At 39.6% G+C, this 26,747-nt stretch overlaps 1 protein-coding gene across 4 annotated transcripts in view; it reads right to left on the reverse strand.

The window, feature by feature from the left end:
• The window catches only part of TRPM6 (transient receptor potential cation channel subfamily M member 6), a 169,946-nt gene that overhangs the window by 78,416 nt on the left and 64,783 nt on the right, over positions 1-26,747 (reverse strand). For all 4 annotated transcript variants that reach the window (XM_070794665.1, XM_070794664.1, XM_070794663.1 and 1 more), the window contains exons 3-12: positions 24,638-24,676; positions 23,629-23,806; positions 19,529-19,742; positions 13,778-13,902; positions 11,315-11,486; positions 8,364-8,532; positions 7,195-7,318; positions 4,296-4,368; positions 4,077-4,177; positions 901-1,035 (exon numbers count right to left, since the gene is read on the reverse strand). In XM_070794665.1, the coding sequence (XP_070650766.1) occupies positions 901-1,035; positions 4,077-4,177; positions 4,296-4,368; positions 7,195-7,318; positions 8,364-8,532; positions 11,315-11,486; positions 13,778-13,902; positions 19,529-19,742; positions 23,629-23,806; positions 24,638-24,676 (1,330 nt within the window). The remainder of the gene's footprint in view (positions 1-900; positions 1,036-4,076; positions 4,178-4,295; positions 4,369-7,194; positions 7,319-8,363; positions 8,533-11,314; positions 11,487-13,777; positions 13,903-19,528; positions 19,743-23,628; positions 23,807-24,637; positions 24,677-26,747) is intronic.

Consider the following 26,747-nt stretch of genomic DNA (forward strand, 5'->3'; position numbering starts at 1 on the left):
CTGAAATATTTTTAAGTGCACAATGTATATATCTAGGTAGTAAGGACAGTCTTAATTAACCTTGTGGCAAGAGGCAGAAACAAATTTGTAAAATCTATAACTATCTTTTATTATTTATAAATCACACAACTACAAATTCCATCACACCATTACATTGCATCAACAAATACTGATTGAGCACTGGCTACATTCATTCAAGTTACTGAGGGATTCAACAAAGAATGTAAGTACTTTCTTTACAGAATTTTTACAACCCAATATAAGAGTGTGGTACTTACACTAAAAAAATAACCAATATTATGAAGAGTATATTCAAAACAATGGCAAATAATCTGTATTATTATGAAGTGATTTGGGAGTGATCTATGGAGTGATCAAGAAGATCTATAGATCAAAATACTACGGAGTGATCAAGAAGACAGAGCTTTAAAGAAAGGGTAAGATCAAAGGCAAGGAAGAACATCTCAGGAAGGGTGCTTGACTCGAGCAACTCACGGCTTTACCAGGAGTAAGCCAGTCTAGTTTCAATAAAAGGTTTGCATAGGAAAATTGCAGGAACAAAATTTTTAACAGTGTCCCTAGATTGAAATGCTCTAATTACTCAATACAAGCGATTTGTTCTTATTCCCATCTTTGGCTTTAATTATGGTCTTACTATATCCTATTTCTGAAATTAGTTTATGCTTCTATTCTGTATAATTAATTAAAGTGGGAAATGCAGAAATGGTCCTAGGGTTTGCTAAGAATGTTTCTTCTTTGATTGAAAAGTCTGTCTCTATAAGCTATCTTTGTACATAAGCACTGAAGGAAACTTGAACATTCAAGATACAGTTGAAGCTAAGTGTGTCTAATTAATAAGTAATCTTAAGGTACCAACTGATAAATTGTTCCAGTACTCACTGTATTATAGAGCTCTTCCAGTCGGGAGATGGTAAGAAAGCGATGGAGGTTCACTCCATACTCTATTAAGAGCTTCACAAAATCAACTCGATCCATCATCAAGGCATCTAACATCGCTTGTTCTAGAGAGCCAGGCTTCAGAGGGAAGAGATAAATAAGAGATATGGAAACAATTAAGAAAGCAGAAATAAGTAAAGAGTTACATGTATTTGAACTCAAAACTATACAGACAAAAATAATTATAAAATACAATCTTACTAAGGAATGTTTAGGACCTAAGTGAGGAAATAACAAAAAGTGAACCAAAAGCCTAAAAGACCTTTTGAATAAATGTGTTCTTGGATAAAAAGACTGACTATGGTAAAGATCTCAGTGTTTCCCGAATTAATGTTTGAAGTTAATAAAATTCTAATAAAAATCCAAGGTCTCTTCTTTTCTTTCTTTCTTCTTCTTCTATTTTTTTTTTTTTTTTTTGTAACCTGGTATGTTCCTTTTAAACTATACCTGATTTCTGGGTATCATGGCAAATTAAACACTCATTTACTTTTAACCCCACCTAAAACTTCACTAAAATTATAGTAAAGGGTTTAAAAAAAAAAAAAAAAAAAAACCAGAATCCACAAGAACAAAGAGGTCAAAAGTGAAATATTTCAGAAGTTGGAAAGCAGATGGCCCAATGGTAACTGACTTAGCAGTCCCCAGGAAACCAGAAAATGGAAAGAGCAAAGAACCAAACAATCTATACAATAGAATTCTGGCAGCATAAATTGCTAACACTGGGACCTTTTCACTCATCTTCCCCTACTGACTTCCCTAACAATAACAACAAGGCTTTTATACCTTCTAAGCAGGAGACTGGAGGATTTCTTTCTGACAGTGATGAATACAAGAGAAAAATATATGAATATGCTAACCCTGCAAGTCTCCCAACAAATGGCAGCCAGATCACCCTACTGTGAAGCCCACATCTATAGGCTTGGAACTTCTAATGATCTTCCTTTCATCAACTCTTAAAAAAGAGTACAGGACAAACAGACCAAAAAACATCAACTAGGAAGAATCAGACAATAAAGGAAGAAGAAAACTTCAAAAGAACTATCGTTAATATCCTCTAAAAAACAAAAGAAGATATATACAGGATGCTATTTTTAAAAAGACAACAAATTTACCCCTAGAAATTAGTAACACACTACCAGAAACAAGGTAGCACTAGTTGTAAAGAATCTGCCTGCCAAGGCAGAAGATGCAAGAGACACAGGTTCGATCCCTGGGTGGGGCAGATCCCCTCGAGAATGGCAGCCCACTCCAGGATTCTCGCCTGGAGAATTCCATGGACAGAGGAAACTGTCAAACTACAGTTCATGGAGCCACAAAGCATCAGACTCGACTAAACAACTAGAGCACACAAGCACCGAAACAAAAAGCTACATACAAGGCAAGAAAAATTAAACTTGAAGGCATATACCAAAGAAAAGATATAGAAGATAAGAGGAATAGGTAAGATTAGAGGAGGAGCCCATAGACCTAACATTTAAATGATACAATTCCTGAAAGAAAGCAGAGAAAACAGGAGAGGAAACTCCCCAGAAGGGAAACCCGTTAAGTGCCAAGTTGAAAGCAAGTGTCCACTGTAATGGATATAAAGTTATAACAACACACATCATTGTGAAATCTCAGGACACTGAAAAGCAGGAAGATTTCTTTTTAATCCCAGAAAAGAAAGAAATGGTCACAAAGGATCAAAAAAACAGAAAGATTTTTTACTTCTCAACAGTCACTGCTGGGTGCTAGAAGCTAAGCATTCAAAATTCACTGGGAAAATTAGTCTCCTCTTGAACTAAAATATATCCAAACATATGAGGCCTCAATATTTTTATCTCCCATATTCCCTTTCTCAGAAATGATCAAATAAAGGAGTAAACCAAGAAAGAACAAAACAGGGGATACAGAAAACAGGTGTTCTAACCAAGGAGGGCATCTCCAAGATGATGAAGGATGATAGCTCAGCACCAGGAACAGCAGGCAACCAGTCCAGATGGCACCAGTGAGGGCCACAGACAGAGGTTAAGAGGCCTTAAGATTAATCAGAGGGACTTCTCTGGTGGGCCAATGGCTAAGACTCCTTGCTCCCAATGCCGGGGGCCCAGATTCAATCCCTGGTCAGGGAACGAGATCCCACATGCTGCAACTAAGAATCTGCATGCCTCAACTAAAGTTCCCGCGTGCTGCAATGAAGACCCAGTACTGCCAAATAAGTAAATACAATTTTTTAAAGTTTAAAAAAATAATGACTCAGAGAACTCAAACCAGGACTCTGTAACAATCTAGAGGGGTGGGAAAGGGTGGGAAGTGGGAGGGAAGTTCAAAAGGGAGGGGACATATGTACAAAATTCATATGTATATGAATTAAGCCAATTCATGTTGATGTATAGAAGAAATGAAACCAATATTATAAAGCAATTATCCTTCAATTAAAAATAAACTTTAAAAAACAAAACTGAATAAAATAAATTATTAAAAGGAATCAGAAAACAGTAATATGACTTATTATTTAGAGAGATGGAGATTTATAAATGTCAGAGCAGTCCAAAAATTTTCAGTTTTTGGCTCTTGTGGTTTGCAGGGTAGAGAATTACTGTATTTTTGGTAGCTTTTTAGTACCATTTGACATTTTAAACGATGTGCATGAATTAGTTAAACCCCAAAATAACAGACCTATGGTATGGTCACAGCTATAATTTTTTTAAATGAAATGTTAATAGTGATTAGCATTAGCACTATGAATAATCTTTCTTCTTCCTGCTTTTCTCTGTTTTCACTAATTTCTACTGTGAGTATGTATTACATTTGAAGGCAAAAAAATAAGATAAACTTTAAGTTTTAAATAACAATATAAAAATCTGCCCATTCAAAAAATGAATAAAAAACCCTTTCATTTGCCTTTCCCCCAGCATCTTTTGTCAACTTCAACTAGGCTGCAGATTCATAGAAAAAAAAATGTTTTCAAGAAGGCAAAGTAGACAAAAGAAATGTCTTAGTGATCACATGTACCCAGCATCAGAGATGCTACTCCCCTCCCCGAAGTAACCTATCTTTCCTCCAGTTTTCTCTTTGGTCTCTCCCTAACAAACCAATACACAACACGTTTCTTCAAAATAACTTCATTTTCATTATACCTTCCAGTGTTGTCCATAAATTAGGATATGTTTCTTGGCAATGTCCATTCTGTCCCAAGCCATTGCCAGATTCAATTGTTCTGATGCTGATAAATTCGTGCCTAAGGTAAAAGAAAGGGATTACATATTCTGTTTACAATATCAACATAAAAAGCACCAAGTGCCATGAGTGTGAAAAGAGGGAAGGAAGAACAAGTATAACCTTATTTAGACACTCACCCTTTAGCAGAGCTGTTAGGATTGCTAAATCAAGGTCCTGTGACTCCTCAGAATCAGCATCAAAGATGGTAATCTGTAATAGTTGAAAAACAGAAAGCCATACATTTTGAGAACTAGCAAAGGAATGCTTTCAAAAATTTGCTTTTGCACTAATGAATTAAGTGAAACATTCTTCATTAATGTCAAAAATCATACAGTTTAAAAAATTCTTTTTTTCACTAATAAGAGGGAAAACTTTTAAGTAGGGTAATGCAGAATTGTGCACATGAAGGGGGTGAAAAATAACTGAAAAATTCCAAGTATGTTAGAGGAAACATGCATGAAAGAACATTACTCCATTAATTTACTACTCATATGCTGTAATAGAAACTCAGTGTCAATTCCTCATGTAAAGCAAACTATTCCTCATTTTGAAAGGATACAAAGTGAGAGCCTTCCAGTCACCTAGCTTTCGAAATAAAGGCTTTTGCTTTTAATGAGAAATGAATACTCAAGGACTTGTCATAAGATAAATGAGGCACTTACAACATACCCAATGAGCAGCTACAATAGATAGCACAGAAAACCTGTACAATGTCAAAGTCTCCAGTGCATCCTGGCAAGTGACTCATGTTTTTAAGACAAATAAGGACATTTTTTATGATTATAATAGGCCTTCTCCTGTTAATGAATGTATCTCAGCCTTTCCAAATGAAAATATATAGTAGAGGGAGCTGTTCAACAAAAAAGAGCCAAGACTGCCAAGGTCCAGTCTGAGATATGCCACTAACTAGTCAGTCTTGGGTAAATATTATAAAGCCACTGCATCTTGGGTTCCTCACCCACAAGAAGAGAGGAACTCACTAACTAATCTCTGAGGTCTCATAAAGACAGAAAAACTATTCTTCTACAATTCACACTAAGAGCCTCTCTGCCTAACAGCCCCTCCAGTCCATGACTAAAATCAACCCTCAACTGTATAGGAGCTCAGGACCTAATTTCACTAATGTGTAAAACCTTAGCTGCCTCCACTTGTTACTTATTGATTATTACACCACTTCCTGGTTACTCTCCTTGATGACAGGAAGAGGCAAGTATGAGGGCGATCCCTTTAACATATCCTTTTCTTTACCTACTGACATTGTGGGGGATATAAAATGTGGTAGATCATACACAAGATTTCAACCCTGAGCCCCAATTTCAGTTCTACTATTTCATGACTGCACGACTCTGGGCGAAACACTTAAAGTCTCTAGTCTTTAGTTCATTATCTCTGAAACTGAAATAAGCAATCACTGCCATACTGAACTCACTCATGGGGATATTTCATGTAAAAAAAAATTATTGGGAAAAAAAAACATATATTGAAAGCACACTGCTAACTGTAGACATGGTTACTGTTTTTGTTATTATTCAAATAGTTCAGTTCAGTCGCTCAGTCGTGTCTGACTCTTTGCGACCCCATGAATCGCAGCACGCCAGGCCTCCCTGTCCATCACCAACTCCTGGAGTTCACTCAGACTCACGTCCATCGAGTCAGTGATGCCATCCAGCCATCTCATCCTCTGTCGTCCCCTTCTCCTCCTGCCTCCAATCCCTCCCAGCATCAGAGTCTTTTCCAATGAGTCAACTCTTTGCATGAGGTGGCCAAAGTACTGGAGTTTCAGCTTTAGCATCATTCCTTCCAAAGAAATTCCAGGGCTGATCTTCAGAATGGACTGGTTGGATCTCCTTGGAGTCCAAGGGACTCTCAAGAGTCTTGTCCAACACCACGGTTCAAAAGCATCAATTCTTTGGCACTCAGCTTTCTTCACAGTCCAACTCTTACATCCGTACATGACCACTGGAAAAACCACAGCCTTGACTAGATGGACTTTTGTTGGCAAAGTAATGTCTCTGCTTTTCAATATGCTATCTAGGTTGGTCATAAGTTTCCTTCCAAGGAATAAGTGTCTTTTAATTTCATGGCTGCAGTCAGCTAAAATCCCAAAGGGCTTTCACATCTGTTTAGCCTTGCCTAGTCTACACTGAACTTGCTCGACTGGTTTTTTGAGGCCAAGTGCTTTAATGGTACCAAAATCTTGTACAATTTGGTCCACTCTTCAAATTCTGGGAAGATCACTGTGAATCATGACATATTTGCATATTTAATGTAACTGTCAGCTACCTATTATCCAAGTCACTGATAAAAAATTTTGATCAAAATGCCCTAAAAGATTAAAATCTCCTGATCTGTATCATGTTTATAGTCCATAGTTTGTGGCCTCCATCTTCCAGCTGAGAGTATATTCTCACATTTTCACTATCCAGTGCATCCCTAGTGATTCCTGCAGGATATACTGAGGATACTGAGAAATGGTCATCTAAGCCAGCAACCTTGAGTTTATTTAAGGCAGGAAGCTGTTCCTTTACCCTCAGAAAATATTCACATGTAATTTACATTAAATTCAATCACTTTCCTGTAATACTGTTATATTATCTAAGTTCTTTTTCCCAAGTACCATTAGGAATCTGAAGCATGGTTCCAGAGAAGGAGGGAACAAAAAGTCAAGTTAAAAGTCAAGTTCTGTAGCACTATATACAACCAAGTTAGAAATGAAAAAAAATTGTGAAAATAAATGTCACAATTGTTGAACATTCACTAGTGCTCATGCTCAGCAGCTCAATCATATCTGATTCTTTGTGACCCCATGGACCATAGCCCATCAGGCTCCTCCATCCCCGGGATTCTCCAGGCAAGAATACTGGAGTGGGCTGCCATGTACTCTTCCAGGGGATCTTCCTGGCCCAGGGATTGAACCCATGTCTCCTGAGTCTCCTGCACTGCAGGCAGATTCTTTAGCTCTAAGCCATCAGGGAAGCCCCTTTTTGAACATTAGCAATTTTTAAGTTGGTCAAGTCATCAACTCATTATACTCACAGAATCCCTGTGCACCATACACTCCATCAGAATTTGGAAAAGGTGCTTGGACTGCTTAAGACTAAAGTTGAAGGTGTTCTGCATCATGCAGATGATCTCCTCCTTCACCTGAGGACGCAGGGTCCTGGGAGAGAGAGAAATAGCCATGACTTGACACAATCGAGAGAGGGAACAAGCTAAAAACATCAGCATAAGTACAACATCACTGTGTCTGTCCACGTGATGGAGGTATCTATGGACAGTTGTGTCAAGAGACAAATGAATGGGAGGAAGCAAAGCGGAGCACTGGCATGAGGAGAAGGCTGAACATTAAAACAAGGATGGACTCATATGCCATTCTCCTAGGAAGAAAGCACTTGGGGCAGGTTTTTGAGCTGACAGATTTCCAAGGGGCTGTGAATCTCCAGAAATTATGGGCATGGTATCCTTAAAGAATCTGACACTCCAAATCGTGTAAGAATCACTTGTCTAGGGTAACTTTAGGAAAGAGAGAGGTATAACTGAAGAGGAAGAGGATAGAGGGTGGAAGTGGGGCTGAAAGGGGAGAGAAACTGTAAGGGAAAAGTCATCAGAGAACAGTTATAGCTTAAAGTGAATGAATGTTTTTTAAGCAAATGAGTGGAGTCAACATTTCAGTTCCTGGGCCCTGTATTTACTCATGCGGCAGAAATACCATGCTTTTGAAATTGGAAGAATCATGCTGGATTTAGGGATGGCTTAGAGAAAAACTCCCATCTTGAAAAGAAGAAAGAACTAAAACCTCAACTAAGTACAACATATGCTACAAAAATATCAGGATATTGATTTCTCTAATTTCTGCTATATTTACTGACAGCAGTTGAATTCAAAAGTGACTACCACAGTGGTCTTCTCCTTCACTCCCCCTGGAAACGCTTTTTCCCTAAGCTCAGACAAGGTTCAAAGTCCTTTGTAGATGCAAGCCATTCTACAGCTAAAGAAATAGCAACTTGCATCACTGGAGGGCATTTTGGTGTTGCTTTAATAAATACAAAAATCACTGAAAAATGAATTCCAGTCTCAACCCATCCTCCAAGATATCCAGAGAATTCCGGTCCCTGTCCTCTAAGGACATCCATCCCACATGAGAGCAGTGCTTAGGAAGAAGAAAGAGTCAGCATAGTTTTAGAAATGAAGGCTCAACAGCTCACCCTTCATCTGCTAAGTGTTTGTGGGTGAAGGCCAGGAGGTCAGCAGCCCTGCCTGTGCCTTCGCACACCACCACCGGGTCTTTGTCTTTCACAGTCTCCCACACGGAGAGGATGACGTTGGGACCACCTTCCACCACCAGCCCCACCACGGGCACGCCTTGTCCAGAGCCTATTTCAGATGACAAACAGTATCAAATTGTTACAAAGGGACGCTATCAGCAATGCCAATTGCCAGACACAAGCCTTTCAATTCCCGTGTATATTCCTTACTTGAACTAACCGTTCTCTTCTTTGACTCAGGTTTACTTAGTTCAAGGCCAAGTCAGAAGCTTGGACTTTAAATAAAAGTAGCCACAAATATGGTTAGAGTATCTTCTCCCAGTTAAAAAGGTATCTAAAGGCTTTCAGTAATTAAAAAATAATAATAAGTAGTAGTCTTTAAGAAATTAACTTTTTATTGTGGAAATTTTCAAACATACGTCAAAGAAAACAGAATGATATAATGGATCCCAATGTATCCATCACTCACCTCAAAAAAATAATCAAGCTGTTGACAATTCAATCAACTTTTAATAGTGGTTATTTCTGCGTACGAGACAGCAAAAGAGACACTGATGTATAGAACAGTCTTATGGACTCTGTGGGAGAGGGAGAGGGTGGGAAGATTTGGGAGAATGGCAATGAAACATGTAAAATATCATGTAGGAAACGAGTTGCCAGTCCAGGTTCGATGCACGATGCTGGATGCTTGGGGCTGGTGCACTGGGACGGCCCAGAGGGATGGTATGGGGAGGGAGGAGGGAGGAGGGTTCGGGATGGGGAACACACGTATACCTGTGGCGGATTCATTTTGATATTTGGCAAAACTAATACAATTATGTAAAGTTTAAAAATAAAATAAAATTAGAAAACAACAACAACAACAACAACAACAAAACTTTTAATAGTGGTTATTTCTAAGAACAGAATGGGATGGGTAAACCTCAGAGACTTTCATATTTCAATGTATTCCATTTTTCACTAGTTGACTTTCTTGTCAGACTACATATTGCTTTATTAAAGTAAGGAAGACAAAAAAAGGAAAGACTGTGGAGTCATTCTTTTTAAAGATGTTAAGCAAACAAAAGTTACAGATTGATATGTCCAGTATGATCCCATTTAAAACCCTATTTAAAATTTTAAAACTATATATATAGGTATATATTTTATATATACATATACACATACCTATATGTGCAACATGTTTTTATATTTACATAAATAACCAGAAAACTCTGGAATGATATACATCAAATTATTAATAGTGTAGGGAGGGGAAGATTTGGGGAAATGTTGACTGTTTATAGGCTTCTTGTTTGATTTAACTTTTACATCACACGTGTATTGATATATTTAATATTTAAATCAATTTTTTTCCCCCAAAAGAAGGAAAACTGGCGGCAACACCATGCCCACACCTGAGCAACAGAGGACTTCACTCTGGGTTCCAGGTTCTACCGCGCCCTCCTCTGGCCAAGCTCTTCCCCTCCCAGTGAGGAGTCTACAGGGTCAAGGTTCAAGGGAAGCCTGTGCTCCGTGTCGTACATTGGACTGTACTAGACCCCAAAATTCTTGATTCCAGGGGCTGCTTGAGCCTCTGCCCCAGGGATGTACTTGTCAAAGCAAGAGGATTTGGGGGGAGTAGGGCTTGGACATATAGATTGGAGTGCCTAGGTGACAATGTCTATGTCAGGCCCAGACATTATGAGATTGAACCAAAGCAAGGAAGAGAAGCAGAGAGTGACTGTAAACCGGGGACCAAGGTCCTGGTTCTGCTTCACCTCCATGATTTGGCTTTGTACTCCCCAGAATCCAGGACTCTGACCTCAAACCTGGCCTTCCAGCTATATATGCAGAGGTAAAAGGATTAAACATTATTTTATTATGTTTTTAATCTTGTTATTTGTGTTTGTTAGCTTGATTCAAAACTTTTAAATATTTAAACAAACAGTACGTGGGCTTCCATGTGCACCTTGTCCTGACTCCACAAATGATCAGAGTGGGCCTCTTAGTCCATTGTTTTAATATTTTACTTCCTTTCCTTTTCTACATAACTCCACCTCCTTATTACTTTCTCCTTGTCACTAAAAATCAGACCTAAGATGTACCAATTGATAGACATAATCTTCTTGTAACATCATCTTATAAAAACTAAATTCAAATTCTAGGTTTTTATTTGGAGAAGAAAGGGATAGCCTTCCATATCAGAAGGGATATGTTCTTCTGAAATCATACAGATGAAAAAGTTAACAATGGTTATTTTTCGTAGTAAGATTACAGAGGGCTATCCCTTCCTTTTCTTTATCTGAATATGAGAGTATATAACACTTTTATCAACAGAAAAAGAAATCAGTAAGTGTATTTTGTAGGAGAGAGAAAAATAATTCAATTTCAGTTAGGGATATCTTTCTTGAAGCAATAACTAATCTCCATAAAAATAAATATGTTTATTATTGTTTTCTACAGTAAGAATCTTACTGATGCAACTAATTAAATTTGTTATAAAAGGAAAACAACTGTGAAGTTCTTGCTTATAAATCTCATGAGAGAGCTTCCTCTACTCCTGGCTCTCAGTTTAGACACATTATAGCTCCAGATGAAAACCTCCTAGAATAGGCATCCCAGGAAAGGGCACTCTTCTCCAAGACTTGGATGATGAAGACATGCAGAGTCACCCAATCCTATGCTTTCCATCCTCAGAGGCCTACAGCACAGCAACTGACATTGGCATATTTCATATGGATGAACCCAAGGATTTCTACAGCAACGTTATGAGTCAGGCTTTTTTTTTTTGGATAAACGTCCGCTCTCAATATCAAGGGTTTACCAAGGATTACAAGAAGCCCATCTGGACCTCTCCGCAGCAGTGCCCCTAGACAGGACCTGTCGGCTGAGGTCCCGTGGGTACTCACAACTATGTATCTTCTGCAGAGAGAGGTACTTTTCCAGGTTCCTCCTGAGCTTCATCTCATTGCCATACTTGCCCACAGTGCCATCATCAGACAGGATAAAGTGGGAGTGCATGCAGTTGAGTGTTGTGAGCTTGCTGAGGGGGTTTCCCAGAGTCTGGTATAGGCACACTACCTGCAAGACAGCGAGAACAAGGGTCAGAGGTCCTTCCTGGGCTGACTGCTCCAAAGGCCTGTTGGTGCACTACAGAGTTCCGGTCCATGCCAAAAAGCACTACTAGCTACTAAGAGCTATCTGCCGTGAAGACTCAATCTGAGTGCCTTTACTTTTTATTTTTCTATGGATGGATATGTAGTCCCATAGTGCACGACTAGTCTGCAGCTTGTGCTACATTAGACTCGTGACACAAGTTCAACGACACTCGCACACACAGCAACATGAGAACACTTACCATATGCTTGGAGTCACAGCACTGTTACATTGCTAAAAATGCTTCCAAATATTTATTTTCAATTTCTCTACTTACTTTGTCTCAGATCATTGAAAAATCAGTTCAAGGATCTGCACTGGTACACACAGCACATCAGTATTCAGAAGCTATGCCTTTAAATAGATCTATTTCAGAATAATATTTGGACACTGATTTATGTTTCTAGTATCCCAAATGAAGTGAAGAGTAAATGGAGATGTATTCACATTCAATATACATTACCCAGATCCATGGAATTCACCAGGCAAGAATATTAGAGGGTGTTGCCATTCCCTTCTCCAGGAGATCTTCCCAACCCAGGGATAGAACCTGGGTCTCCTGCATTGCAGGTAGATTCTTTACCATCTGAGCTACTAGTGAAGCCCCTTATTAATATTTACTGATTCTTCCATAAACTACTCCAATTCTTATTTGTTTCTAGGGAGGAAAGCACAGTATAGCCATTTGGTATCCGTGGGGGGTTAGTTCCAGAACTACTCATGGATACTACAGTCCACGGATGCTTGGATCCTTCATATAAAATGGCATAATACAGTCGACTTTCATATCCCCTGGATCCATGGTCGGTTGAACCCTGGGGATCCAGTGTTGGTTGACTCTTCAGATGCAGAATCCACAAACAGGGAGGGGCAACTGTGTTTAGAGTCTAAGAGTCCAAGTTTAAGGCTAGACTCTTCTGCTTTCTAATTTTAAATCTGGGTAATACCTGCTTCCTTTCTCAGGTTCATTTCCTCATGTGTAAGTGATATTAACGATTCCTATAGCAGAGGGTTGCTATGAGGTATTAAAGAAATAATGGATGTAAAAAGTACCATAAATGTTAAAACATTAGTCTTTAAAAGTTACCTTTACAATTCCTAAGCATGACACTGAGGCTATAAGCCAAAAAGAAAATGATTGATAGATTTAACACATTTTTTATATATGGAAAGATTTCATAAATAATACAAATTAAAATCTGGGAAATGCAGCATATATAGCAAACAAAAATGCTAAAATGAATTATAAAAGGTCTTTCAACATTTTTAACTATGCTTAAAAGTGTCCAGAAACCACATGAAAAGATGTCGAACCTCACTAGTAATCAGAGAAAGGTACTTAAGAACAATTAGGTATTAATTTATACCTATCAGAAAAGCAATGTTTTCTAAAAAGCCAGAATATCTTCTGGAGCCAGGAATGGTACAGAACAATGGGCATCCTCATACCCTGTTGTTAGGAATGGAAACTGTTATCATCTTTCTGGAAGGCAATGAGTCACTTTTTTTTGAAGATATAGTTGTTTTGTTTCGTTTTTTTAGTTTTTACTGGAGTACAGTAGCTTTACAATGTTGTACTAGTTTCTGCTATAGAGTAAGTGAATCAGCTATATACACGTTCCCTCTTCTTCCGCTTCCCTTCCCTTTTAGGTCGCTACAGAGCAATGAGTAGAGTTCCCTGTGCTATTCAGTAGTTTCTCACTAGTTATCTGTTTTATATATAGTGCACGCTGTGTCGCGAAGTCTGACTCTTTGCGACACTATGGGCTGTAGCCTGCCAGGCTCCTCTGTTCATAGGGATTCTCCAGGCAAGAATACTGGAGTGGGTTACCATTTCCTCCCCCAGGGGATTTTCCCAACCCAAGGATTGAACCCCTATCTCTTATGTCTCCTGCATTGATTGGCAGGAGGTTCTCTATCTCTAGTGCCACCTGGGAAGCCACGGATGAGAATTGGGAAAGCTATTAGAATTACCCAGGGGATTAGGTTTGAGGTATGAGCAGAGATCATTTCAGGGTTAGTGCAGGGTTTTGGGCCTGAGCAACTGCAGGGTAAGATTTTCACTTTCTAAGACAGGGTAAGAGAGGCAGCATGAAGTCAGGAATTGGTTTGGGGCATATTACATTGAAGATGTCTACAGGTATCCAGGTATAGTGCTAAGCTGGCAAATGGATATATGTTTATTTCCTTTTGCTATGAAAGAATTGTCTACTTACATCTCTTCCAATAAGATCTTTCCGGTTCTCAATGACACCCCAAGGAGGGATTCCAACTGTCCAGATTTTTCTCAAGGACTGCGAGGAATGGGCTTTCAGGGCATCCCCAACATGTTTGGACACACCTATGAACAACCAGGTTAGAAGTCAAACTTTAACTCACAAATCACGCAAAACACTGCAACTGCCAGAAAGAGAATAATAGGCAAGTATATGCAAAAGCCAACTTTTTTACTCTCCACTTTCAAAGTGAAAGTGGAGAGTGAAAATGTTGGCTTAAAGCTCAACATTCAGAAAACGAAGATCACGGCATCTGGTCCCATCACTTCAGGGGAAATAGATAGGGAAACAGTGGAAACAGCAGCTGACTTTATTTTGGGGGGCTCCAAAATCACTGCAGATGGTAACTGCAGCCATGAAATTAAAAGACGCTTACTCCTTGGAAGGAAAGTTATGACCAACCTAGATAGCATATTCAAAAGCAGAGACATTAGTTTGCCAACAAAGGTCCGTCTAGTCAAGGCTATGGTTTTTCCAGTGGTCACGTATGGATGTCAGAGTTGGACTGTGAAGAAAGCTAAGTGCCGAAGAATTGATGCTTTTGAAGTGTGGTGTTGGAGAAGACTCTTGAGAGTCCCTTGGACTGCAGGGAGATCCAACCAGTACATTCTGAAGGAGATCAGCCCTGGGATTTCTTTGGAAAGAATGATGCTAAAGCTGCAACTCCAGTACTTTGGCCACCTCATGAGAAGAGTTGACTCACTGGAAAAGACTCTGATGCTGGGAGGGATTGGAGGCAGGAGGAGAAGGGGACGACAGAGGATGAGATGGCTGGATGGCATCACTGACTCGATGGACGTGAGTCTGAGTGAACTCCAGGAGTTGGTGATGGACAGGGAGGCCTGGTGTGCTGCGATTCATGGGTCACAAAGAGTCAGACATGACTGAGCGACTGAACTGAACTGAGAAAGTGCCAGTTGGACTATAAAGAAAGCTGAGCGCCAAAGAATTGATGCTTTTGAACTGTGGTGTTGGAGAAGACTCTTGAGTCCCTTGGACTGCAAGGAGATCCAACCAGTCCATCCTAAAGGAGATCAGTCCTGGGTGTTCATTGGAAGGACTGATGTTGAAGCTGAAAGTCCAATACTTTGGCCACCTGATGTGAAGAGCTGACTCATTGGAAAAGACCCTGATGCTGGGAAAGATTGTAGTCAGGAGGAGAAGGGGATGACAGAGGATGAGATGGTTGGATGGCATCACTGACTCGATGGACATGGGTTTGGGTAGACTCAGGGAGTTGGCGTTGGACAGGGAGGCCTGGCGTGCTGCAGTCCATGAGGTCACAAAGAGTCGGACACGACTGAGCGACTGAACTGAACTGATACGCAATTATTTCCCTGTTATCAGGGAAAGTTGCTGGCACAGAGGAATTACAAACATAATAGTTTCACTGTCCTCAAAATCCTCTGTACTCTGTCTATTCATCCCTCATTCTCCCCAGTCCTTGATAACCACTGATCTTTTTATCGTCTCTATAGTTTTGCCTCTTCCAGAATGTCATATAGTTGGAATTATGCACTATGTAGCCTTTTGAGATTGGCTTAACCTGCCTTTTAATTGCAAACACTACATTACACCACTTACTCTTTTAAAGTAGAATCTGACTCTGTATGTGTCATTAGCACAGGAAGAAAAACGCAAAAACCCTGCATATTGCATGCATCTGAAGCACAGCACTTAAATCATTTTCTTCTCTCTGGCATCCCCCGCTCCCAGTCATCTTCTAAAACTGGGGTTCTGAACCACAGAACATACATCAGTACCAACAGAGATTCAGATCCATAGGTTTGGCGTGGATTACCAGCATGTGGTGGTGACAGTTTTTCAGCGGCCCACATGTGATCTTAACACATATTACCTGCTAAGACTCCATAAAACCTGATCGGACAATATCATTCCCTATTCATCCTTCTGTTCAAAAATCCTTTGAGGGCTCCCTGCTACACAGAGAATAAAACCTCAACCCAAATAGCATGGTACCCAATCTGGCTCCAGTCTCTCTTGGCTGTCCCTGTTCTCTGCCACAAGGCACATCCAGCTAGAAGGTGTATCACCACTCTCTGCACATGCCTTAAGCTCTAGCTGTGTTCCCGGCCCTGAATTGCCACCTTGGCCTAGAATGCTTCTTTCTACCCTTTTCTCAAGGGAAGAGTATATATCCTCCACCAAGCCTTTTTCTCAGGTTCCCCAGTTGGAAATGGAATTTGTCTTCCTCTTCCTTTTACTCCCAAACACTTTCTTTGTATCTCAACTATGGCCCATTCAGCATCAAGTTTTGGTTAGTTATTTATTGTCTGTTATCACAGTCACCCGCTTCATCACTAACCCAGGGGCCATATCTTACTCATCTTTCATCCACAGCATCTATCCAAATACATAGTAGGTTCTTAAAGGCTTCTGGCATTCAATTTAAATAAGTGTCAAAAATTCATGCCAAATAACGTTCTACTACAGTTGAGGAGCATTTAAGCATAGGCTAAAGCTGATAAACAAAGCTTCTCAAATTTAAATGTTCATAAGAATCCTCTGGGGCTCAGTTGGTAAAGAATCTACTTGCAATGCAGGAAACCCCGGTTCAGTTCCTGGGCTGGGAAGATCCGCTGGAGAATGAATAGGCTACCCAGTCCAGTATTCCTGGGCTTGTCTGGTGGCTCAGCTGGTAAAGAATGTGCCTGAGATGTGGGAGGCCTGGGTTCGATCCCTGGACTGGGAAGATCCCCTGGAGAAGGGAAAGGCTACCCACTCCAGTATTCTGGTCTGGAGATTCCATGGATTGTATAGTCCACGGGGTCACAAAGAGTCAGACATGACTGAGCAACTTTCACTTTCAAGAATCATCTGGGGATGTTATCAAAACGCAGTTTCTTATCCCACTCATCTGGGGAGCCTGATATCTGGGTTACCATCAAACTCCTTGCTGATGCTGATGTTACTGGTCCAGGGACCACTTCTTGTGTAGTCAGGCCCTAAGGAGCTGTGCTTGAATCAAGTCAGACCCTGGTTATTGTTTAAGGAAGCTCCAAATATATCTCATTTCTTTTGTTCATATGAACTATTTCTATAGTTTTCACACTATTATATTTGCATTCCTTAATTGACCCTAACCTAAAATATTAAATTTTAAAAAGGCAGTAAGTAAAGCACGTGACACAGTTAGCTATTCAAAGAAAAAAACTATGACCAAGTTCACCTTTTCCTGAACTCTATAAACTTCCCCACCCACCCTTTTATTTTTTTTTTTCTTTTACTGGAAATAAAATAAGTACTACACACTGGACTTAGAACTCTGCAACCTTCACTTTCTTTTAAGAATGTGAAACAATAGTACCAGAGATTACCTACCCACTGGTGACAGGCTCTAAATCCCTTGGTTTTATGTTTTCTTTGTTTTTTCAATCACTTGCTTTCTTCATTCCTTTTTAGTCAAAAGAAATTATTTCTTATCTTAGTGCCTGTTGCTCACTGTTAGACAAATGTATAGGCCCTGGCTTCTACCTCATAATCAAGGAGACTCATCCTGACCTAGCCTGTATGTCAAACACACACGTGCCACAGGTGCTACAGGCAGAAATTACGGAACAACAGTGAGTTGAGATAGAGAACGCTTCCTGGGTATGTCAGCACCTAATGTAGATCCTAAAGGACGGGCAGAATTTAATAGGAAACACTGGCTAGAACATCCCAAGTAGAAATAGAGAGAAGTAAAGGGAAGAGGGAAAGCTACAGGAGTGATATTGTGACTTGTAGTAATAACTATTTAGTCTGTCAGAGACACAGAGCTCCTCAAATCCCTGGAATTTCCTAAGTGGTGAGAGTGAGAGATGGTATTGTTATGTTAATGAGACAACTTTTGGACCTACTGCTGTGGGTTGGTTTCCAGAATAACCAACCATCCTTGTGATTAGAGGGTTGGAACTTCCAGTCGCATCCCCAACCTCTGGGGAAGGGAAAGGAACTGGATATTGAGTTCAATTATCAATAACCAATAATATAATCAATTATGCCCATATAATGAAGCCTATGGGTTTCCCAGGTGGCTTAGTGGTAAAGAATCTGCCTGCCAATGCAGAAGATGTGGGTTCCACCCCTGGCTTGGGACGATCCCCTGGAGAAGGAAATGGCAACCCACTCCAGTGTTCTTGCCTGGGAAATCCCGTGGACAGAGGAGCCTACAGTTTGTAAGCTACAGACTGTAGCCTACAGCAGGCTACAGTCCATGGTTTGCAGAAGAGCTGGACATGACTCAGTTGACTAAACAACAACAAGAACAACAATGAAGCCTCTACAAAAACCAAACAAACAAACAAACAAAACAAAACAAAAAACAGGATTTGGAGAGCTTCCAAGTCAACATGTGGACATGGGAGGAAGGCACAGAAGCCCCATGCCCTTTCCCACAGGTGCCTTGTCCTATGAATCGCTTCTCTCTAGCTGTTCTTGAGTTACATCCTTCTATAATAAACTGGTAATCTAATGAGTAAATTGGTTTCCTGCATCCTGTGAACTACTCTAGTAAATTCATCAAACCCAAGGATCGGGTAGTGGGACGTGAAAGAAAGTGTGAAAGTGTTAGTCACTCAGTTGTGTCCAAGTCTTTGTGACTCCATGGACCATAGCCCACTAGGCTCCCTCTGTCTATGGAATTCTCCAGGCAAGAATACTGGAGTGGGTTGCCATTTTCTTCTCCAGGGGAAATCAGGGATAGAACCTGGGTCTCCGACATTGCATGCAGGCTCTTTACCATCTGAGCCACCTGATTTGCAGCCAGAGAGTCAGAAGCACAGGTAACAACCTGGACTGGAGGCTGACGTCTGAAGAGAGGACAGTCTTGTGGGACGGAGCCCTAAACCTGTGAGATCTGATGCTGTTTCCAGGTAAATATTGTCAGAACTGAGTTGGATTGTAGGACATTTCAGCTGGTCACATGGGAACTGGTGTTAGAACTGTGATAGGTTAGTAACAGATGGTAACAGCAGTTTGTGAAGTTACTAATTCTCAACCCCGGCTGCACACTAGACATCCTTCAGAAGTTCCACCCTGAAAAACTCTAATTAATTTGGAGTAGAGCCTGTGTATTGTATTTTTGTAATGCCCCCAGATGATTCTGTTACACACATACAGTTCATAAAAACTGATGCAAGAGAGTCGGGTTAGAGGTTCAGGGGCTACTAAATGAAGTTTTTGAATGCCAGATTTCAAGAAATATAAGACTCAGATAGAGATAGTATGTGAAAAGGTGGTTTTGTAGTTAATTATCTCCTCATGCCCCATGCACTCAATACAATTGTTGCACACGTCCCTGCTTTCCAATTGCTGAGAACTTGACCACGGCGAGTTTAGCTCATGTCTATGCCCACACACTACACACACTACACTCTTGCCTGGAGTCCGTGTCCTTTGTAACCTTACAATAGTCCAAAGCTCATGAAAAACTATTTTCTTTGGTAAAAGTCTACAAAGTTATATTAAAATAGGAGATTTTAACAATGGTAAAAACACAGTCCAGGAAAGGTCTATGATTCTTCTGGGTTTCTTTTTCAGTTACTACAGTTTCAGTCTTCCTCCCTCATGCTGCCTGTATCTCCTGGGAGCACTGCAGAGCAAACTTAAGTGCTATACTGGCTGATTCAGTTTTAAAAGGAATTACAGAAAAAGAAAAAAAAAAAGAGTGGAACAGGGAATGTGCCTTACCTGTATTAATGCCTTCAGTTATTATCCATGCTCCTGTTGTCTCTGCAGCTTTGACCAAACCTTGGCTGAAGATCTCTTTAAGTTTTGAGGGCATCTTGAAGTTCTGGATACCACCATGGACGGAGATCACCAGCTTTGGCAGTTCCATCTTCCACTCTTTCAACATTAAATGTAACAGGTGATCCAACTTTGTGTCATAAGAAGTTCTAATATACTGGAAGATATACATAAACACATACACATAAAATAGTGGAAAAGACATGCCAATTCATAATAAGCACACAGCAGGGCAACTGAAATGCCAAAACTTAAAAGAACAGTGCCTGGAATCTCTTTAAAAGCTCATCTTCCTATGATGGAAATATTTACTTTGAAAGGATCCCACACCCCCTTTAAGTTCCTTCTGGGAATTACAAGTCACAGCAGGAAGGTTTCCTCTGATTTTCAGCGTTGGTCCATCAATGTTCTCTAGAAGGTCTGAGGTGAGGCAGAAAAATGTCAAACTGGCAAAAACCATTACTCCAGCAAACCCATTTAAAAAAATTGTTTAGAAATCAGTGAAATGAGGCTTTTCATAAATGTTTTGGCTTTTCTTAATTTACTTGGTCATTTCACATATGTGCATATTTTTTCACCCACTATTGACAATTATTGTACATCCCTTGAGATGCATATACTTACATGTTTGCATAATTTAAATTAAGATCCAGGAACATGTATATTTATTTCAAATTTTACTTTCTAATGATATTATTTACATATATATATATATATATATATATATATATATAAAATCTCTCTAAAAACTTTTTTCCCCTAAAATATACACTTTTCACAAAAGGGTCAATGTAACCAAAAAAAAAAAAGAGGGAATCAGACAGTCCCAGAATCATTTGTCATTTTGCCCAAAATTAAAAAGCGTATGACTGGCTTTCTTTTCCCAGCCAATACAGCCACTTACAGATTGTTAAAATTATATTGAGATGACTGTGAGCCAACCAACAGCAAGAATAAGTCAAATTTATAGGATAAGAGCTATAAGAAACCATGAATCTATAACCACAGGTAGAGATCACCATAGATATGCAAATAGGAATTATCACATGATCCTCCAGAATGTGATACTGATTTAAAACAATTGTCTTCACCTTTGAAATTCTTAAAAAATAATCCCTTTATTTCATAATTAAAATATTAGGAATTCTGAACATGAGGATGGTGCAGCCATCACAGAATGTATTGAACAGTAGAAAGAACCTAAGGGTAACTAGGATTCAATTTACAAGCGAGGAAACTGAGTTACCATGGCTTTATCATGTATACAAATAGCAGGGAAAATACAAGTGGACCTTTGTGCAATGGTTTATGTTGCTCCAAGTAATAAATAAAGGCAGAGAAGCAGCTCTGGGTTAGTTCTCCTTCTATCCCAACTCTTCTTCCAGGTAGCACTCTCTTTCAACCGTTAAGTACTTTTAGTCCTAGAAGATACTTCTTGAGATTTCAGGATAAACACCCTTTATTAACTAAATTATCAGCGGCAGAGTCTTTTCTTCCAAAAGCCAACCAAAGGCGATGCTAAGGGTTAACTACTCTTACCTTCCCCTCCTCCTCCTTTATAACTACTGCTACTACTAAGTCGCTTCAGTCATGTCCGACTCTGTGAGACCCCATAGACTGGAGCCCACCAGGCTCCCCTGTCCCTGGGATTCTCCAGGCAAGAACACTGGAGTGGGTTGCCGTTTCCTTCTCCAATGCAGGAAAGTGAAAAGTGAAAATGAAGTCGCTCAGTCGTGTCCGACTTTTCGCATTCCCACGGACTGCAGCCTACCAGGCTCCTCTGTCCATGGGATTTTCCAGGCAAGAGTACTGGAGTGGGGTGCCATTGCCTTCTCCACCTTTATAACTAACTCACCTCCAATCCTTTGTGGAAGGAGGTGGGAGGGCTAACAACTGGGAAGGCAAATGCAGCCAGAGGGATGAGTAACCAGCTCTCACAAGCTCTCCTGCTATGCACCCTAAGACTGAAGTTCAATTCCAGGCTGAAGTATAAGGATAGCTGCTTCTCTTCTGAGAGGTCAAATAAAATGTATTCAGGCACAGAGTAGGTACAGGAGCCTAATGCTAAGCATAAAACGTATTAGTGATCAGGAGATTTGTCTGACTATGCTTTTGGTTTTCCTCAGTTCAGTTCAGTTCAGTCGCTCAGTCGTGTCCGACTCTTTGCAACCCCATGAATCGCAGCACGCCAGGCCTCCCTGTCCATCACCAACTTCCGGAGTTCACTCAAACTCACGTCCATCAAGTCAGTGATCCCATCCAGCATCTCATCCTCTGTCGTCCTCTTCTCCTCCTGCCCCCAATCCCTCCCAGCATCAGAGTCTTTTCCAATGAGTCAACTCTTTGCATGTGGTGGCCAAAGTACTAGAGTTTCAGCTTCAGCATCATTCCTTCCAAAGATATCCCAGGGCTGATCTCCTTCAGAATGGACTGGTTGGATTTCCTTGCAGTCCAAGGGACTCTCAAGAGTCTTCTCCAACACATACCCGAATCCCCCTTGGCCCTCATACAAATTATTCCTCTTGCCTACAGTGGTGTTACCCTTCTGCCTCACTCACCTTTCCCTTCTCAGTATAGCCGTCCCTACTCTCAGATGGCTTCCCTGACATACACACCCAATCCAAGAAAAACAGGAGTTTGCTTTTCATTCTCTCAAAGGACCCTGTACTCCCCTTTCATAACATCTACACTGTCTGTAGTAATCGTATGTTCATTTCCTGTTTCCCTCACTAGACTGTAAGCAATGTTAGTACACAGAACATATGGTCTTTGGGGCATAGCAGACTATGAAATGAAATGAAGTGAAGTGGCTCAGTCATGTCCGACTTTTCCCGACCCCATGGACTACAGCCTATCAGGCTCCTCGGTCCATGGGGTTTTCCAGGCAAGAGTACTGGAGTGGGTTGCCATTTCCTTCTCCAGGGATCTTCCCCACCAAGGGATTGAACCATAAAGATCTGCTGAATGGACTGAAAAAAATGAGTAAATGATGATGATTATGAACCAACATAAAACAAAAGGAAGAAGACAAAAACTTAAGGGAAAAAATCACATAAAGAGTTTTGTGAAAGTCAGCTTCCAAAGACAGTTTTCTTGGCAACTGAAGGAAAAGTCAATGCACAAAGTTAGGTGCAAGAGGATTAGTAATCAGACATGTAGACTACTATACAATTATATTATGAAACCTTATTATTATGGCACTATTAAAACTGTTGCTGATTTGCATTGTTATATGAGAGAAACCAACACAACATGGTGAGGAAATGATCCTCCAATATAAAAAAAAAAAAAAGAAACTTGAGACTTGTTAAAACATTAAAAAAAAAAAAAAAAAAAAAAGAATTATTCTTTCAAATCCATTTAACTGATGGTGACACTCCAGGGCACAGCTGATTCTGAGCTTTCCTGAGGTGAGTGCCCCTTGCATTTTCCCCAGGGAAAGCTGCCTCTAAAAAAGCAGGGAGTAGTTAACAAGCTCAACAGAGACAGCTGACTTGTCAATAACTATGCAAATCACATGCAAAATACCATGTTAGAGACAGGAGGAAAACTGGCCTGGAAAGCCCAGCACTATCATTCAGGGGGTACAGAAAGAAATCACCCCCATTTTCTTTCCAAGAAGAATTTCTCATGGGGACATATCAGGCATCAAGAGCCACAGGCTAAGTTACTGAGAATTGCTATGGCCACACTTCTGCTGAAATCTGTTCTTTGGTAGTAATTTTTGTGCATTCCCGAAGGAAGGGCAGCCCTTTGGCAACTGCCTCAAGAGTAATAAGCCATTCTCTTCTGCAGGGGGCATAAAAGCTGGCTTGAAAGAGTTCAATCAAATAAAGAGCTGGCCACACCACATCTGGGAACTGCTCCTCAAATATAAAGCAAACAGCCCAGTCATTTTTGTCAACAGGTCAACAACATGGATCGCTTTTGCAATAAAATCTGGTCATCTGATCATCTACACTTGGAAATTCTATTTGGACATACATTTGGAGGTTATATCCTCTGTTTAGAAACCAGCAAAATAATGTGAGTTATTAGCAAACCTTGGAATGGTGGATGTGCTCTCCATGTTGGAAGTTAATCGTGCCAAAGGTGTCTGTAGGGCTTTTCGTTGTGTGCTTTTCAACAGACCACTGTTCATCTTCACTACCGCTGGCAGCTGAGACAGTCCGAGTATAATCTATCCCATGATGGTCTCTAATCAATAGTCCACAGTAACACCTTAAATTTGACATAAAAACCAATTTAAAATAGAAAACACACAATTTTAGAATAGGAAATAGAGGTAGTGGGAACTTCCCTGGTGATCCACTAGTTAAGACTCCATGCTTCCATTGTAGGGGGCATGGGTTTAATCCCTGCTTGGGTAACTAAGTTTCTACATGTCATGGTCAAAAATTTAAAAAGAAAACAGATTCAGTGTTTCTACATGTTTCTAGGGTAATGTACAGATGACATATATCAACAGTTTTAAAACTTCTCATTGAGGTTTATATTAGATTTCAAACACTGGGTTGTTTTCTAAGTTTAAAAACATTCTCAGAGGTTCTCTCCCTTAGCTGCACATTAGAATCATTTTGGGGATGCTTTAAGAAAACACTAAAAATCTCTTATGCACCCGTGTTCATAGCAGCATTATTCACAATAAGCAGGAGCTAGAAGAAACATCAACAGATGAATATATGAACAAAATTTAAAAATTCTGAACATCAGCTGACGAATGGATGGACAAAAGGAAAAAGTTCTAAAAATCCATTACACAACAGTGCAAATATACTTAACACTGCTGAACTGTACACTTAAAAATGATTGAAATAGTAAAGAAAACAAAAAACCCATCAAATTGTATATTTTAAACACGTGCAGTTTATTTTATGTCAACTATACTTCAAAAAAGCTGTTTTACCAAAAAAACTCAAGACTTGAGAAAATTAAGAAAATATCCTCATGTAATATGTAAAATGCACATCAAAAGGAGTATTAACCAATCCAAAAAAAGAGATGTGACCTCAGAGATATATATAAACATAGAATTTTTTATCTAAGGCTTACCTGATTAAATTCTGACAGACCTGACATCCTGCAGTGCATCTAAATAAAACAGATAAAACCACTGTTAGTTTATTAATATGTTTTAAAACAAATTTAATTCATATTTAAATATCTGTTAGTTTTCTATAGTCTAGAAATCAGGATTACTGAGTATTCATATATACTACCTCCCAAATATTCCCCTGTGTCATTTTCCATATATAATTACACCTTAGCAACTATGATCTAATTAACAGAACAGAGTTAGGAACCAAAATACCTGGATTTAAATCTCAATGATTTAACAATTCTTCTAAGCCCCAGTTCTCATATCTGAAAATAATATCTGACCCATACAATTATTAGAAAGATTAAGGGTGATAATATATGTAAGGGGTCTTATAATATCTGGTACACTGCAGTTTGTATAATAATGTTGGCTACTAATATTATACTATGAAGATAACAAAATTCTTAAGAATTAAGTAAGAAAATATACATATACAATTTTAAAACCCTAAACACTGTCAAATTAAGGAACATTTGGTGTGAATATAATTGTTATCTTTATTAATCTCTTTTTTATGATTCAAAAAAGCCTCCTGGATTTGGGAGTTAGCCTTATGGTCATCAATGATTACATTTTTAAGCCTGAAGATTTTTTGTTTGTTTTGTAAAAATAAGATTTTTAAATCTTAGCACCATGGCAGATCCTCTGTTGTAACAAGCAGGCTCTCTAATTGTGCTTCTCAGGCTCTAGAGTGCATGAATTCAACCGTTATTGCACAAGGGCTTAGCTGCCCTGCAGCATGTGGGATCTTAATTCCCTGCCCAGGGATCAAACCCACCCTGTTTCCCACATTACAAGGTAGATTCTTAACCACTGGACTACCAGGGAAGTCCTGAAGAAGTTTTAACTAGAAAAGAAATCTAGTTAAAATAATGAAATAAAAGATAGTGTTCATAAAATCAGTCATTCTAAATTATTCAGAAATGAATGTTCCAGCCTTTTAGAATTTTTGTTCCCTCAACAAGTTCAAAATGAGGGGGGAAAAAAAGCACTGTAGTCAAGTCCATCAGATTTTTTTCTTATTAGGAGGGACAAAAAGAATCAGGAAAAGATCAACTTTTATCTAAGTTTAAAATAATGAACCATCACTCTTTTGCTGTGCACTGTAAGGAAGAAAATTGCATGAAGGCTACAGCTTTGAGAATTTTACTAGGGTCTAAGAAAAAGGCTGGCATAGGAGAAATAGCCATAACCATCCATTAACCTTTTTTTTACAATCACAGAAAAAGAGAGACTGCTTTCTTCCAATAAAAAGTAGTACATCTTAGACCATTCATGGAATTATGATCATTGATGTTCTTCTTGAGTCTGTGGGCTAATGACCTACTGCTGCTGCTGCTGCTAAGTCGCTTTAGTTGTGTCTGACTCTGTGCAACCCCATAGACAGCAGCCCACTAGGCTCCTCTGTCCCTGGGATTCTCCAGGCAAGAATACTGGAGTGGGTTGCCATTTCCTTCTCCAATGCATGAAAGTGAAAAGTGAAAGTGAAGTCGCTCAGTCGTGTCCGACTCTTAACGACCCCATGGACTGAAGCCTACCAGGCTCCTCCATCCATGGGATTTTCCAGGCAAGAGTACTGGAGTGGGGTGCCATTGCCTTCTCCGAATGACCTACAGTTTACCACATTTCATGAAGTTCAAAGTGACTGTGAAGATGATTTTCCATTTACAGAGCAATGCGAGTCACCTGAACTCAATCTGCCTTCCACTGCATCCATCATCATACTACAAAATGTCATAAAAGATGAAGGGAAAAAAGGTTACCCTGATTTTTTAGTCTGTAAACATTTCATAAGCAGGTAAAATGAGGATTTCCAATCACAGGGCTTATAAACCACAGGTAATTCAAAGAGGGTGGGACTAGTAAATATTTAACAAATGCAAAGAACACTATTTTAGTCATCATCCCCAAAGAACTAGAATTTCAGTGACCTCATGGTGCTATCTTTCATGAACATACAGCTGTGATTTCTAAACTTTACATGAATATAAGGTTAATTGCCCAACAGAATCTAAAAATAGAATGGTCCCCCTAATTAAAACACTGCTCTCCTATTTTCCT

This window comes from Bos indicus, chromosome 8 (assembly GCF_029378745.1).
Source record: "Bos indicus isolate NIAB-ARS_2022 breed Sahiwal x Tharparkar chromosome 8, NIAB-ARS_B.indTharparkar_mat_pri_1.0, whole genome shotgun sequence".
Taxonomy (NCBI): Eukaryota; Metazoa; Chordata; class Mammalia; order Artiodactyla; family Bovidae; genus Bos; species Bos indicus.